Source organism: Odocoileus virginianus, chromosome 32, assembly GCF_023699985.2.
Source record: "Odocoileus virginianus isolate 20LAN1187 ecotype Illinois chromosome 32, Ovbor_1.2, whole genome shotgun sequence".
NCBI classification, from domain to species: Eukaryota; Metazoa; Chordata; class Mammalia; order Artiodactyla; family Cervidae; genus Odocoileus; species Odocoileus virginianus.
The window spans coordinates 692,239-707,617 of NC_069705.1; the positions used below are offsets into that span (position 1 = coordinate 692,239).

The 15,379-nt window shown below is 42.2% G+C and overlaps 1 protein-coding gene across 2 annotated transcripts in view; it reads right to left on the reverse strand.

The window, feature by feature from the left end:
- Positions 1 to 3,760: 3,760 nt before the first annotated feature.
- The window catches only part of ZMAT4 (zinc finger matrin-type 4), a 362,220-nt gene continuing 350,601 nt past the window's right edge, over positions 3,761 to 15,379 (reverse strand). For both annotated transcript variants that reach the window (XM_070459721.1, XM_020876283.2), the window contains one exon: positions 3,761 to 5,665. In XM_070459721.1, coding sequence (XP_070315822.1) covers positions 5,650 to 5,665 — 16 coding nt within the window. In that variant the 3' untranslated portion in view covers positions 3,761 to 5,649. The remainder of the gene's footprint in view (positions 5,666 to 15,379) is intronic.

The window sequence follows — 15,379 nt, forward strand, 5'->3', positions numbered from 1 at the left end:
ATATAATTTGAAGATTATAGAATGTGGTTTTTAAAGGTCAGAATGAATTGCTAATGAAGTTGAGGCATTTGAAATTAACAAATAAAACTGCTCCTCAGAATGGTGACTAAGGAGTAATTAATCATGTGGGGAAAATGGTAGCTGAGTAGACCCAGCAGGAAAATTTCTTTTTAACTAGTTACCATAGAGCCTTCAAATGGCATTACTGAGAAGCTGTTCAGCTTTAATTCCTTTCCTTTCTCTTAGGCTATATCCTTTTTTAAGAAAAAACAACCAACGTGCACCATTTTTCTAGAAAAAGAGAAGCCAAGGCAGACGCTCCCCTGCCCAGATTCTGTTGCAGATTTTCAGAAGTATGTGCACCGGCCATGACTCTTCCCTCTTTAACTCAGCATGGGGAGGAATCAGGGTTACATTAGGTAGGCATAACCTTCACCTTATTCTAATTAATTTTTAAATATAAATTTTAAAATTTATATTTTTAAATATTTTAAAAATATTTTTAAAATAGTTTAAATTTTAATTTTTTTAAAAAATTAAAATTTTAAAATTAAATTTTTAATTTTAAAATATGTTTTAAAAAATTTTTAAATATAAATCACTGGCTATTTTGGGCATTTTTTTTCAATATATAAAAAACCAATTTTATTTCACTAACAACAAAACAACAAAAAAAATGAAGTTTAAGAAGATGTCATATAAATTAAAATTTTTTAAAAGTGTGGTTTAGTCACCAAGTCATGTCTGACTCTTGGTGACCACATGGACTGTAGCCCACCAGGTTCCTCTGTCCATGGGGTTTCCCAGGCAAGACTACTGGAGTGAGCGGGTTGCCATTTCCTTCTCCAAGCATTTAAATTATTATAATACAGGGACTTCCCTGTGGTCCTGTGGTTAAGACCCTGGGCTTCCACTACAGGGGCATGGGTTCCATTCCTGGCCCAGGAACTAAGATCCCACACGCAGTGCAGCAAGGCCAAAACAGAAAAGAAAAAAAAAATCTATTATAAAGCAAAATGACTTAATAAACTCTTTAAAATCAGTGTTGACCTCCCCTCCTTCCTACCTTGGAGAACACCTGCTTTAAAATCTGCTTAAGGAAGCATTTTGTGTTTGCTTCTAGGTGCTTGTGTTTCCATATGGGCTGCATTTGCCGGATTTGAGTTAGATCCCGAGTCCATGGGTTTCCCAGGTGGCGCTAGTGGTAAAGAACCTGCCTGCCAGTGCAGGAGACTTAAGAGATTCAGGTTTGATCCCTGGGTGGGAAGATCTCCTGGAGAAGGGAATGGCAACCCACTCCAGTACTCTTGCCTGGAGAATCTCATGGACAGAGAGAGCCTGGTGGGTTACAGTCCATGGCGTCACAGAGAGTCAGACAGGACTGAAGCGACTTAGCACACACCCTTAGTCCATATGCTGAGACTCTCAGAATTTCATTTCACATCAGAATATCTGTACAAGAAATTTCAAGTCAAATTTATCAACATGAAGATAACAATAAAATAACCAGGTAGTTTAGACATGCAGATATGCAAATCTTAAAGTAGAAAGCTCAGGCAGCATTTAACCCAGGGATATGTATTTGTGAGCACTTGACATGCATTAATTAGCTAATCCACACCACAAACCTATGACGTAGTTCAGCGTGACTTTAGGATGAATACATTAGGTAAGAAGCCAGAGAAGAAAAAAATATTCCACCCCCAAAATAGTATGCTGATAGGAACCTTCTTATTCTGGTCACGAAAGAACAGTCATCAGTTCTCTGTATGAGCTGATCAAACAAAGAATATTTGGCTTGGATGGAACACACACAGAGTAGTGATTTTATTACCTGACCGTTTTCTTGCTGTTTAGTCACTAGGTCGTGTCCGACTCTTTGCGACCCGATGGACCGCAGCCCATCAGGCTCCTCCTCTGTCCATGGGATTTCCTAGGCAAGAATACTGGAGTGGGTTTCCATTCCCTTCGCCAGGGGATCTTCCCGACCCAGGGACTGAACCCACATCTCCTGCATTGACAGGTGGCTCCTTTACCACTCAGCCACCAGGGAAGCTCCACCTGAGAGTTTAGAAAGGTTTTCTTATTGGAGTTCCAAAATTCTGTGTTCATGTGATCTGTCAGAAACTCCCCACTCAAAGGCCAGCCTTAGAAGAGGTGCGTGACACCCTCACCGCCTCCCACTTACCCCAGGACTCAAATTTCCCAGTGGAAGTAAGAAAATCTATCATGTGTTCTTCTCCTCCTGGTCTGATGGCTCAAATAACCTCAAGTCAACAGAAAGGTAGAAGTGAAGTGAAGTGAAAGTCGCTCAGTTGTGTCAAGACTCTTTGTGACCCCCCAGACTATGCAGTCCATGGAATTCTCCAGGCCAGAATACTGGAGTGGATAGCCTTTCCCTTCTCCAGGGGGTCTTCCCAACCCAGGGATCAAACCCAGGTCTCCCACATTGCAGGCGGATTCTTGACCAGCTGAGCCCCCAGGGAAGCCCAAGAATACTGGAGTGGGTAGCTTATCCCTCCTCCAACGGATTTTCCTGAAGCCAGGAATCAAACTGGAGTCTCCTGCATTGCAGGCGGATTCTTTACCAACTGAGATATGAGGGAAGCCCCAGAAAGGTATAAAGGCTCCTACAGCTCCCATGTATGTTTCTATGTCATCTAAAAGGTAAAGGGAAAACAAATTCTATTGGTTTTTGTAGTCCAGCAACTACAGATAGGTTTTATTACTACTTTTATCAGCCAGAGGGATCACTGAAGTCCTCTCTACTTAGCAGATTGCTTTATGATCATATTTATGAGTGTGCAGGGCTGGGGAGACTATGTATAATGAAAGCTCGTTAACTTGAGTCTCATTCCCATGGCATTTGTGGCCAGTGGCCCAGAAGCCTGCTTGAAGTTTTCCTCTGTACCTAAAGAAGAAAAAACTCTTTGCAAAGTAAGTGCATTGCATGCCCAGTCCTGTAGATTTCCTCTCTCTGAGACACCATAGACTATTTCAGCTACTTAGTGAGTATCCTTTTAAATATAAAAATATTCTTCTAATATAAGCACACCATTAGCCTTGTGTGTTGGGACTTTCCCCATGGCTCAGTGGTAAAGAATCTGCCTGCCAGTGCAGGAGACACCGGTTTGATTGCTGGGTTGGGAAGATCCCCTGGAAGAGGGCATGGCAACCCACTCCAGTATTCTCGCCTGGAGAGTCCCTATGGACAGAAAAGCCTGGAGGACTGCAGTCCATGGTGTCACAAAGAGTCAGACGCAACTGAACACTGAGGCTTGTGTGTTAATGCCAAATCGTTTTTCCCTCATGGGGGTCAACTTCAAATGGGCAGCAGTTGGTTGGGCTAGCTGATACAAGTGTTCTGGATGAGCGCCAGTACTTTGGATTCTGACGATTTGGATACTCTCACTCTTTCAAAGAGACAGGGTTCTCCCCTGGTTCCCTGAATGGAGATTTTAAGGGAAATGTTGGACTCCTCTCTCTCCTGGGATCTCCCCTGTAATCAGATGGTCCTTCCAGAGCAGTAGGTCTGCAGGGGCTCATCCTCTCCACCAGAATTTGTATGGCTATCTGAAATTCTTCCCTTACATCTCAATCCCATCATTCCTCATGAAACTGGAAGGTAAGAAATCACCTAATTAAACGAAAAGAACCATTCCCACCCAATAAGGGACAAGAACAAGCCTCTAGCTTCCCTAGCTGAGACGCTCCCATTCAACACTTCCCCAAATAGAAATCACATCCATCGCAGAATATGTCACCTCCATAGTACACAGGAATGATCATTCCTTTTATTTGCATGGACAGAAATAAAGAAATTTGAAAATAAACCAGAAGATCTTGGGTTGGGTGTTTACTTGGACTTGACAGATTACCTAAAGAGCCACGGTATCTAGATAAGGAATTCTAAAATAATCTGATATCTATAAAGGGTTTGGCACAGCCTCTCTGAAAAGCAAAAGAGATTTACATTCATCCGTGTGTCTATATTGTTATTAACAATAATTTAAAAAAAACACTCTAAACACAACCAGAAACAAAGATTTGTTTTCTCTTTTTTTTTTTACTTAGTGCTTATTTTACAGCAGACTTGACAAAGAAAGCTTTATTTTACACATTCAAAGAAAAGTCATCATGGGAAGTTTGTAGTTCTGTTGTGTGCTTTCCAAGACAGAAAAATAGATTCTTCCTATCAAAGCCTCCTTCCTTCCCACGGGACGGACCGTGGCTGGTGTGACTGGCGGGGCTGGCTCTCTCTGAAGTCAAAGAAACTAACAAGCCTGGTCTCTCCTGAGTGGACCCTTCCCGAGAGAACAGGGCCAAATTGCAAACACCTCCATAAAGACACTGTGCATCCCTAAGTCATTTCATTTATTGCTCGCCGAGTTGTAACCACCTTAGGTCTCTGTGGAAAAATCACAGACACCCAGGAAACCCTGACATGGGGAGACCAACCCCCTGTGGTCACGATGTAGAAAGGGCACCCCCAGTCAGGGTCCTAAGAAGCATTCAGACTAGAGGGTAAATGCCCAGCTTTGCAGTGAACCTGCAAATCCAGTCGCCATGGAGAAGATTTCAACCTAGAGATTTCAACCTCAGAGATATCCCTCATCAGAGAGGAACGGTTTTCCAGTCTGCCATACCGGCCAAGTGGCATTCTCTCCGGAGCGGCTGAATCTCAGCTCAGCAAGAGGACTTGAGTGACAAAGACAGGAATGGGTGACCTCAAAGTCCAAGGCGGTCATTTGTGCAGAATTCCCTCATTGCTTTCTAAATCCTCCGCTCCCTACACGAAAGTCCACAATTCAGGCCAACTTCATAAGAAAACATTCTTTTACTTCCCCCTCATTCTGGGGCTGATCGTTCTTTTGGTGAATGCCTTTGGGAAAACGTTTCATCAAGGTCAACTGCTATGAAGACATTTTTGCCTAAGAGGATCATCATGCAGGCAAACTAATTCTTTTCCTAAGCTATTGTTTTGGCAGCTTGCAAAAGAGGACTTGGCTTAACTTTGAGAAACTGTTCTTTGAATGATCAGGAAAAAAAAAAAGGAGGATTCCTTCTTGATTTACCCTCCTTATTCTTGATCGGATGGCAAAGCTGGCTCATATTTTTGAAGGCAAAATGAGAATTTGTGTCCATTATGTATCTTCTACTAATAGTGATTCGCCAGGTTCTGTGCACGTTGCCACCAATTGTGTTCAACACGATGAAAAAATAAAGTCTATTTCTTGATAGGTGTGGTGTGCATTTCCACCAGCAAGGAGTTAACAGAATAATTACTTGGTGAAGAAATCTGAGAATAAATTGGAAACGGAGTTTTTTTTTTCCCCACTGTCTTTAAGTTTGAATGATGCTCCTGCTGTTTGCTATAGGATTATGATGTAAAACATGTGCTAAATATATTATCAGGAAAGAATTTTTCCAAAATCCATCCACATATCATAGCTTACCACAAAATTAAAAAAAAAAGAAAGAAAGGAAGCTCATTCATTCCCCAAAACTAAGATTAGTCCTATGTTAATCTGAATCCTCATGAGAAATGTTCATTGTTCGTGAACAAATCTTCCTCTGGTGGTTGGTAAGCATTTCTCCAAGGCAGAAATATCCTGACTTTCTTTTCTCATCTCTTGATTGAAGTTCTCACTACTTATTCTTCAGGCTGTAAGACAGAAGGAAACACAGTTTTACCTTCTTTCATAATTACATTTTTCAATCTTCTTCCCACCCACCCACCCTCTCTCTCAAGCTCGTCCCACCCCCCACACCACATTAGCCATCAAATTAAAGTAAGGATGAATTGATAGGATGAATTAAGTTTTCAATAAGCTGTGTATATCTTAATTCAATTACCAATGTCACCTCTATGTATGCACAAGAAAAACTCTATTTCTATACTGGCAATCCAGACACCAAATTCATTCTGAAAGTTCTCATGAAAATGAAAATAATAAGTTGAATCTTGTGTATGGTGTATTGCAAATGCCCATCTGTAAGATCCAGGTTTCACTCATTGCAAAGCCCTCCTTTTGCGAGGAAAGAATAATTTTATAGCATTTAGATTTCAAAGAATTACAAGTCCTCTTCTCAGTTCATTCAGAATTTTCAGTTAAATAAGAAAACACTGTTTCTGGCGTTACTCTCAAAAAGTATTGATTGAAAGCAAAGCGATAACTAATTTTTAAACAGGTTTTTAGTCTTTGTTCTTTGTGGTAAAAAGATGCCTCCATATATTACATCCCTACCACGTGACAAAATTTCCATATTTATTATTATTAGCTGCATTGTTGGGGCAGCATGTGGAACCTTCGGGGCCAGGGGTCGAACCCACACTGCCTACAGTAGAAGCTCAGAGTCTTAACCCCTGGCCCATCAGGGAAGTCCCACACTAATTTTACACTATAATTTAAGCCCCTCAACCACCTTTAATGTGAATGTCATTTCTTTCCATTTTAAAGGTGAGAGCACTGAGGCTGAACTTGGCTCAGTTACGGGAACAGTCATCAGCTGTCAAGGGTGGGAGTTGCATCCTGGGAAAGATCAAAATCAAAGGTGAAAGAGCTTGTTGACAAGATGTGAAAGGGATTTTTCTCACACTAAGGAAGGTTTCTTCTGTCTGCAATCAGCCTGCCAAACTGTATCTTTTAACAATCTCCATTTACCCTAAGGCTATATTTTAGGAGGGAGGGTGATGATGTGCTGGAGTAGGTCAGAACCATTGCATAGATTTTCCTGTTCAACGCTGAGATCTAAATATCTTAGCGGAAATCTGATAAATAAAAACACACACACCACAAAGGAAAATTCTTTCACTCACCTAGAAGCACACAGCATATTTTGAAATTTTATTTTCCAAAAATAGTGCTGTCATAGAATATTCTTAGGATCTGAATAAGAATTAAATGCTGTTGGGATAATGCAAACCAGAAGAAAATGGAGACTACTTGCATTTGGTGGGGGGGGTTGGTGTTGGTAAAAATAGCTTTGAAATTTTGCCTTGGAATGACCCTAGTAACCACAGATGCTTTTTAACAGTTGTTATAAAAAGAAAGAGCCTGTTTTAGAATCTCACATCCAGTGTCTGCTACCATCCGGTCATGACCTAAGGAAATTCTACAGTCCTTGTCATCTTCTTGAATTAATGTGACATAGAGGTTGGAAGTTCTCACTAGGCAAACAAGTATAATCACATTTTTAAAAACTGCAAAGATGAACACTTTTCAAATGAAAATGAGTTTGAAGTGCAGTATGTCCACAAAATAGTAAGAAGACCAAATATATTCCCAACTGAGCAAACTTCAATCATGATTACATCGTTTAGGAGAAACCACAAGAGAGGTTTTGGTTTTTCATTTTTTTTTTTAAACTTATAGTAAAAGTGTTATACTAAGAACATAATCCCATAATGAGGAAAAATAGTATACTCTTCTTTTTTATAGGCAGAATAATTATTCAGATCCTTCCTAAACACATAGAAGTAATGACAAATTAAAATGACTTTCGGTTCCATACGACTTTTATAATTATTCAGCCGTTACTGTTATTATTGCTGGAAAGCCTCCTTCATAGTTTAGTCAGCATCCCATCTGATACAAAAGAACATGGAAAATTTTACTGCTATTAATAAATATGCAGCCATCCAATCCAAGAAGAAAATTCTTTCTCATCTGAGAGATAAGCTGCATAATTCATGCATTTTTCAGAAATTTCCTTAAATAGAAAATTGAAGAAAGGCATAGGGGAAAAAAAGAATCCAGTACATAGCTTCCATTTCTGGGGAGGGATGGTCTTTGTTTTCAATCTTCAATGTGCTTCTGTTTGAAGAGACAATTTCAGTTGCGTTGTATTCATACCAATCAAACAGAACTCACTTTATTTCTGACTTATATCATGGGAAAAATGATGACAAGGTGATCTTTTCTTTCATTATCTAAAAAATAAGACCCTGTAATTAAAGGTTACTGGGACTTTTCTTGGGATTTTAGAATGCAGTGAGAAAAGCTTAGAACAATTTGTGATGGGTATCTCTGCGTTTCAAGAGAAGTTTCCACATCAGTACACAGTACGGTTTCCACGATCCCCAGTCCTGTCGGAGTTCCTGTCCCCAGAAGGGATGTGTATGTGCATGTTCAGTCACTCGTGCCCAACACCAGGCTCCTCTGTCCATAGGATTCTCTGGCCAAATACTGGAGTGGGTTGCCATTCCCTTCTCCAAGCGATCTTCCCGACCCAGGGATCAAACTCAAGTGTCCTATACTGCAGACGGAGTCTTTGTTGTCTGAACCACCAGGGAAGCCATAAAAAGAGGTGGGACGGCCTTAAAAACAGGTCTTGGATTTCAAAGTCCCAGCCAGAAAAGAGTCACTTGAGCAGGACCTGTGAGTAAAAAGCTTTTCTTTCCACTAATCACCCCGTTCACCCATCTGACCTGCCAGGTCCGGGGAGTAAGGATGCTCTGAATGAGTTGTGAAACAGAAGTGTACTGCGGTCTGATAAAGACTTAATACCTGAAAAGGAGTCTCAAATGCTGAAATTAAACCGTTCTCACCATTGAAAATGATCAGAAATGTACACAGTTTTCTTAGATATTATCAAGGTGAGAGAGAGAAGTAGAGAAAGTGCTCAGACCAAGTGCGTTTAAAGTGGTGAGTAAGCGAAAATGAAATGAATCATTACCCCCAGGCTGAATTTACACTGTTTGATAAACCAATCAAAAAACAAAACAGAACATCCTCAGCTCTGATTACAGCTGTTTGCAGTGACATGAACCATGAAGCTCTAAGCTGTGTCTTATCTGAAATGATATGCCCAGGATCCATCAGATGAGGAGCTTTGTTCCAAAATCTTCCACAGACATGTATCCGGACAGTCATTGACTTTGAACTTATTCAACCCACTGCCTGTGCCTAAAAGGACTTCCAAGGGCTTGGCATCTTTGCCTAAGGTATTAAGACAGTGACAACAATAAACCAAATTGAATTGTATTTCCATAATCGAACATCATCATCTCTGGTCTTTCTTTAACTCCATTTTCTAACTTGAATCCAGAGCAGAAATTCAAGATTTTTTCCTGACATGTTTCTTTCTCTCCCTCACCCCATGACCAATCAACCGCAAATCTGACTGGCTTCATTTCGCCCTCCCAAGGGTTATCTGCTCTGCACGCCCTGCCTCTGCCCTATTTCCGGACCTTGACGCTGGACCATCTTCTATCTGGTAAGTTTTGCAACCACCCTGCTGCCTCCTTGCACTGCAATCTGTACTAACCCTAGGCTCCCATCACCCGCCAGAAGAAAACACAGTAACAAAAGCCCTCTGTGATGTGACCACCGCCTTCTCCTGCGTCTCCATCTCTTTGTTGGTCGCCTTCATGATCACGCTAAACCCTGACCACAGACCTGCTTGAGGTTTCCGAACCTGCCAGGCTCCCACGTGCTGCTACAGCGTCTTTCTTCCTCCAGGGAGCTCATCCATGTCACCTGCTCTCATCCCGCTTAGTAGAAGCATATTTGCTCACGAAATCCTTTCAGGAAACCCTGACAAGATGTAACAAAATAAATGGATTTGGAAACTTCTGAGCTGCCTCTCAGGAGCAGAGAACAGAACCCCAAGAAAATGTCCAAGCTACAGAAAGTGATTGGTAAACTGCTACACCTAAGGCATGGCGTGCAGTCTGCTTTGCTTTTGCAAGGGGTGAATGGAGGGAATAAGAGGGGTGGGGGGGGGGGAAAGGGGAGGAGAGAAACAAGATAAGGGGGAAAGGGGAAGGAGATGAGGCAGAGAGAGTAGGACCAGGAAGACAGCATTGTTCTGTGCATGATGCTATCTCCATGATCCTCAAAACTTGTCTAAACACATAAAATATTTGCAAAGTGTTATTATTAGTGGAAGTCTATGCAGTCTGATTGACACAGGGACACTCAAAGTTATAAGGGGAGAAAGACACAGAAAGACCACAAGACACTGGAAGTTAAAAGAACAGATAGGGCTTTGTATCCTAAAAGGTTGCATGAACTTTGTTGGGTGTCCTGAGACAACCCACGATGACTGAGAGCAGATAGGGTTCAGCTGGGCTATGCAAGGGGAACTTCTTCAAACCTTCTTAGAAAAGCAAATCTCATATATTTTATAATCCATTAAAGACAGAAATAACTTACAAAAATTCAGGCTAATTCAGAGAAAATACAGATAGTCTGAACATTCGAGGAACTGCGACTATTCTGAAGTAAACAGTATTTAAAATGAATGCAGCTCTTCCACCTCCTAATATACTTAGAGTAACAAAATTGAAAAGACCGATCTGTAATTAACTTACCAAAACACCTAAGAAAACAAGCCTCCTCTGCTTATACAGAATTTGCATTGTTTATATGCAAATGAAGGCTCCTGATGTGTTTGAGAACAATTTATTCCCTTAAGAAGGCAAATATTCTCCTTATAATCTTGTTTACTTTATTCATTTGCTTTGCAAAACATTTTTCATCAAGATCACAAGAAGTTAGAGGCAGAAGGGACCCGAGGGAAGTCCAAAGTCCTCATAGCGCAGATAAGAAGCTCCCCGGACCCTGAAGCACCCCCATATACCCTCAGCATTCCTGAGGTATGCTAACCTCGCACCCTCATTCCTCAGATGCTGCGGGTCCAGCTATAGCTGAGGCAGATGCTAACAGAGCAAGAATCCTGCAAAGCTTTAGGTTCAGGGCATCGCCAGGACCCCTCCGCCTCCCAGTCTGAAGCAGGAGATTCTGGTACCATTTCCTGATACACTGTAGACTTTGCAAATCTGTTTCTAAGCCCCAGCTCCTACTTTGGCTCCCTCGGGAGATCTTTGCTGACTCCCTCTTACCCCAGTCCCATCCTGATTAGCTGCCCATCCTAAGCGTGTTCCTCTTTTTATTTTTTTAAATTAAGGTTGCAGATGGAATAAAGGAGTTAGCCAGCTGATTTATTTGTTTGGCTGCGTTGGGTCTCAGTTGCAGCAGGCGGGATCTTCATTGCACCAAAGGGGATCTTCCGTGGCTCCGCACGGACTCTCTAACTGTGGCGCCCAGGCTTCAGTAGTTGCAGTGGGTGGGCTTTTGCTCTGCAGCACGTGGGATCTTAGTTCCCCAACCAGGGATTGAACCCATGTCCTCTGTATTATTAGCAGGGCAGATTCTTAGCCACTGGACCACCAGGGAAGTCCCTCCACTTCTGTTTTTCTAACTACATCCTATGGCCAACTTTCATACACGTTCTGCCCACCCTGCAAAGAAGCCCAGGACTCTGTTTCTATATTTTCAGTGTTTGGGATAAGGCCTGACACAGGCCTTATTGATGCATCAGCTTCTCCAAATAAACCCAGGAAGAAAAACCGGAGAGAGAATCAATCGTCTCCTAGGGATGGAGCCTCACTCTCAGATTCTCACATTCCTCATTTCCTGACCCATCTTGGCCAAGTCCGCTTCCATCCTGCATTTTTAGATAAGAAACACAATTAAGAATTCAAAGCATCACATCTCTATTCTTATCTTCTACTCTTCTTCTTACAGATGCAAGGGGATTCTTATTTAAAGTTAGGAAACTTGGTTTTTAAACTCCAACACCAATTGCTACTACTTTGATATTCATGTGCCACATTTTCAATTTTGTTTAGTCTCCATACATGTATCTGCTAAAAAAAATCACTAATAAATAAGAAAAATGAAGTAACATGTATAAATGTGTCCAGTAACCACTAAAATTTAGAAATTCAAAGGTCCTTATCCTTGATCTTGGTCAGCTGAAAGAGACACTTCTGATGTAGCTGCTATATAATAAAAAATTTAGCAGATTTTTTTTCTCTTTTCACTGTTCTCTTTTTTTTTTCATTTATTTTTATTAGTTGGAGGCTAATTACTTTACAATATTGTGGTGGTTTTTGCCATACATTAACATGAATCAGCCATGAATTTACATGTGTTCCCCATCCCGATCCCCCCTCCCACCTCCCTCTCCACCCGATCCCTCTGGGTCTTCCCAGTGCACCAGGCCCGAGCACTTGTCTCATGCACCCAACCTGGGCTGGTGATCTGTTTCACCCTAGATAATATACATGTTTCGATGCTGTTCTCTCAAAACATCCCACCCTAACCTTCTCCCACAGAGTCCAAAAGTCTGTTCTATACATCTGTGTCTCTTTTTCTGTTTTACATATAGGGTTATCATTACCATCTTTCTAAATTCCATATATATGTGTTAGTATACTGTAATGTTCTTTATCTTTCTGGCTTACTTCACTCTGTATAATGGGCTCCAGTTTCATCCATCTCATTAGAACTGATTCAAATGAATTCTTTTTAACGGCTGAGTAATATTCCATGGTATATATGTACCACAGCTTCCTCATCCATTTGTCTGCTGATGGGCATCTAGGTTGCTTCCATGTCCTGGCTATTACAAACAGTGCTGCGATGAACATTGGGGTGCACATGTCTCTTTCAGATCTGGTTTCCTCAGTGTGTGTGCCCAGGAGTGGGATTGCTAGGTCATATGGCAGTTCTATTTCCAGTTTTTTAAGAAATCTCCACAGTGTTCTCCATAGTGGCTGTACTAATTTGCATTCCCACCAACAGTATAAGAGGGTTCCCTTTTCTCCACACCCTCTCCAGCATTTATTGCTTGTAGACTTTTGGATAGCAGCCATTCTGACTGGCGTGTAATGGTACCTCATTGTGGTTTTGATTTGCATTTCTCTGATAATGAGTGATGTTGAGCATCTTTTCATATGTTTGTTAGCCATCTGTATGTCTTCTTTGGAGAAATGTCTGTTTAGTTCTTTGGCCCATTTTTTGATTGGGTCATTTATTTTTCTGGAGTTGAGCTGGAGGAGTTGCTTGTATATTTTTGAGATTAATCCTTTGTCTGTTGCTTCGTTTGCTATTATTGTCCCAGACTCTTGGGTGGAGGTCCTGAGCCCTTAGAATTTCCCAACTGATAGGAGTATCTTTGTTATTCATGACGGGCTCTGATAGTGTTGGAGAGGGGAACAGCTACCCACTCCAGTAGTCTGGCCTGGAGAATTCCATGGACTGTATAGTCCATGGGGTTGCAAAGAGTCAGACACGACTGAGCGACTGTCACTTTCTGACAGCGTATGCGAACAAGGTGATGCCTGGTGAGTCCCAGGATAATTCCAGGGTGGGGGCTGGCCAAGCCAGATAGACTAGCCAGGAGATCATAGAGTTGTGGCTTTCAGCCAAATGCTATTACTCTGACCTCAGGGGAAGGGAGGGTGGCTGGAGACTGAGGTCAGTGATGTGGCGGATGATTCAGTCCATCACACTGAAAGAAAGCAAAGCCCCGATAAAAACTCTGGACACTAAAGCTTAGTTAAGCTTCCTTGTTGGTGAATACATCAGAGTACCAGGACAGTGAGTGGTGCCCCCTGAAACCCCCATTCCAACGAGAGGGCTCAAGAGCTCTACACCTGGGAGCATACAGACCTCACCCGGTGCATCTTGTCTGGTCCTGATTTCTATCCTTGACAAAGGTCCCCAAGCTTTTTAGCACTAGGGACCGGTTTGATGGAAGACAATTCTCCCATGGGCCAGGGGGGAGGGGGATGGTTTCAGGATAATTCAAGGGCATTACATTTACTGTGCAGTTTATCTCTACTATTATTACATCAACTCTACTTCAGATGATCAGGCATTCGATTTTGGAGGCTGGGGACCCCTGCTTTGTAATCATAAGTCTAGTGTCCTCTTGAGATCTGCAGTTCCTTGTAGTGAACTGTCTAACCTAAGGGAGTGGTAGTGGCCTTGGAAGTTGTAGACACCTGGTCAGAAGCGCAGGTAGCCTGGGGATCCGCAAGCTTGCAGCTGGGGTCTGCAGGGAGGGTGGTCTGATGGAAGATTACAGCCTCACCTCCTGAAGGCTTTGCAGACTCTGGGCAGCCAGTGCCAGAAGTATACTGAAGTGCTGCAGGAGGAAACTGATCCGGCTCTGCTTCTGGTTTAGTGGGCAGAGTCCAGCCCCATCTCCCTGTGGGCTGGGCCCTAGGCAGGGACAGAGGGCGGGCTGGGAGCTTCTCTGCGGTGGTGCATAAGGTCGAGGCAGCTCTGTGGTTATGAGAGAGACAGCTCTGCGGTCACACGCTGGACCTCACACCCCAGACCTGACGCTCATGACGCCCATGGCCTTTACCTCTGTTTCCTGATCCGTAAGATGGGAACGACATGATATTCATAATAGCATAGAGCTCGTGGGGCTGCTTCAAGATTAAATGAGATGGGAATTCCCTGGTGGGTCAGCGGTTAAGACTCCATGCTTCCAATGCAGGGGACATAGGTTCGATTCCTGGCTGGGGAACTAAGATTCCCACATGCTGTGTGGTGTAGCCTAAAAATGAAAAAATGTACCAATTTTAAAAATTCTTTTAATAAAAAAAGACTAAATGAGTTATCATATGGAAGTATTATGTACCTCGTGCACACGGAGCAGTAAGTAAATGTCTTCTCTTACGATCACTAAGATCTCACTGTTGGTATTAGTATTACTTACTCCATTACATGAGCCCCTGCTTTAAGCTAAGTCAACAGACAGGAACAGAGACAGGGTGTTGAAGAGAAATATGCTTTCTACAATATACGCCAAGGGCGGCTCTCGTTCTGTGTGTTTCTCAAGTAGTGAGAGGTCTTGGGAAACCGTGGAGTATGACACAAAGACGCTGGGGGTAGGAGGAATGCTAATATTTCACGGGTTCTCAACATCTTCTCCTGCAACAACAACAGCGAAAAGCTTAACCATCAAGACTACACTGTCCACCATGGTACCCAGTATAAACGTGGTATTCAAATGTAAAGTAATTAACATGAATAAAATTTAAGCTTCATTTCCTCAGTGGGTCCATGAGGGAGGGGCTATATGTGCACATACAGCTGATTCACTTTGCTGTACAGCAGAAGCTAACGCAACATTGTAAAGAAACTATACCCCAATGTAATAAATTAACAAACAAAAAGCTCCTGAAAAACAAAAACAAAAAAAAATTGAGAAGCCAGGCCTGTGAGGCACATTGCTGAGTGAGTAACTGGGAAGGATGGTAGGATGGTACATAGCCAGCTTGGAGGAGGAGAGATGGCAGATTGATAAGGAGAGAAGGATGCTAATGGAGGCAACATGGGGTCACAGAGGACTCTGGTACCCAAGCCTGCCTACCGGAATAGCATCATAATGCAATTTTTATAAGAAGTTACTTGACAATTCTTATAATCTTATCAAAACACCAAACCATGGCATGATGGAACTAGCGACCTCTGAAAAGACATTAAATTAAGATCTGGGCCTGGATTTAGCACTCAATATCTACACTGCAAATACAGCTTCCTTTCCCCAAGCCTCAGCTTTCTCAGCA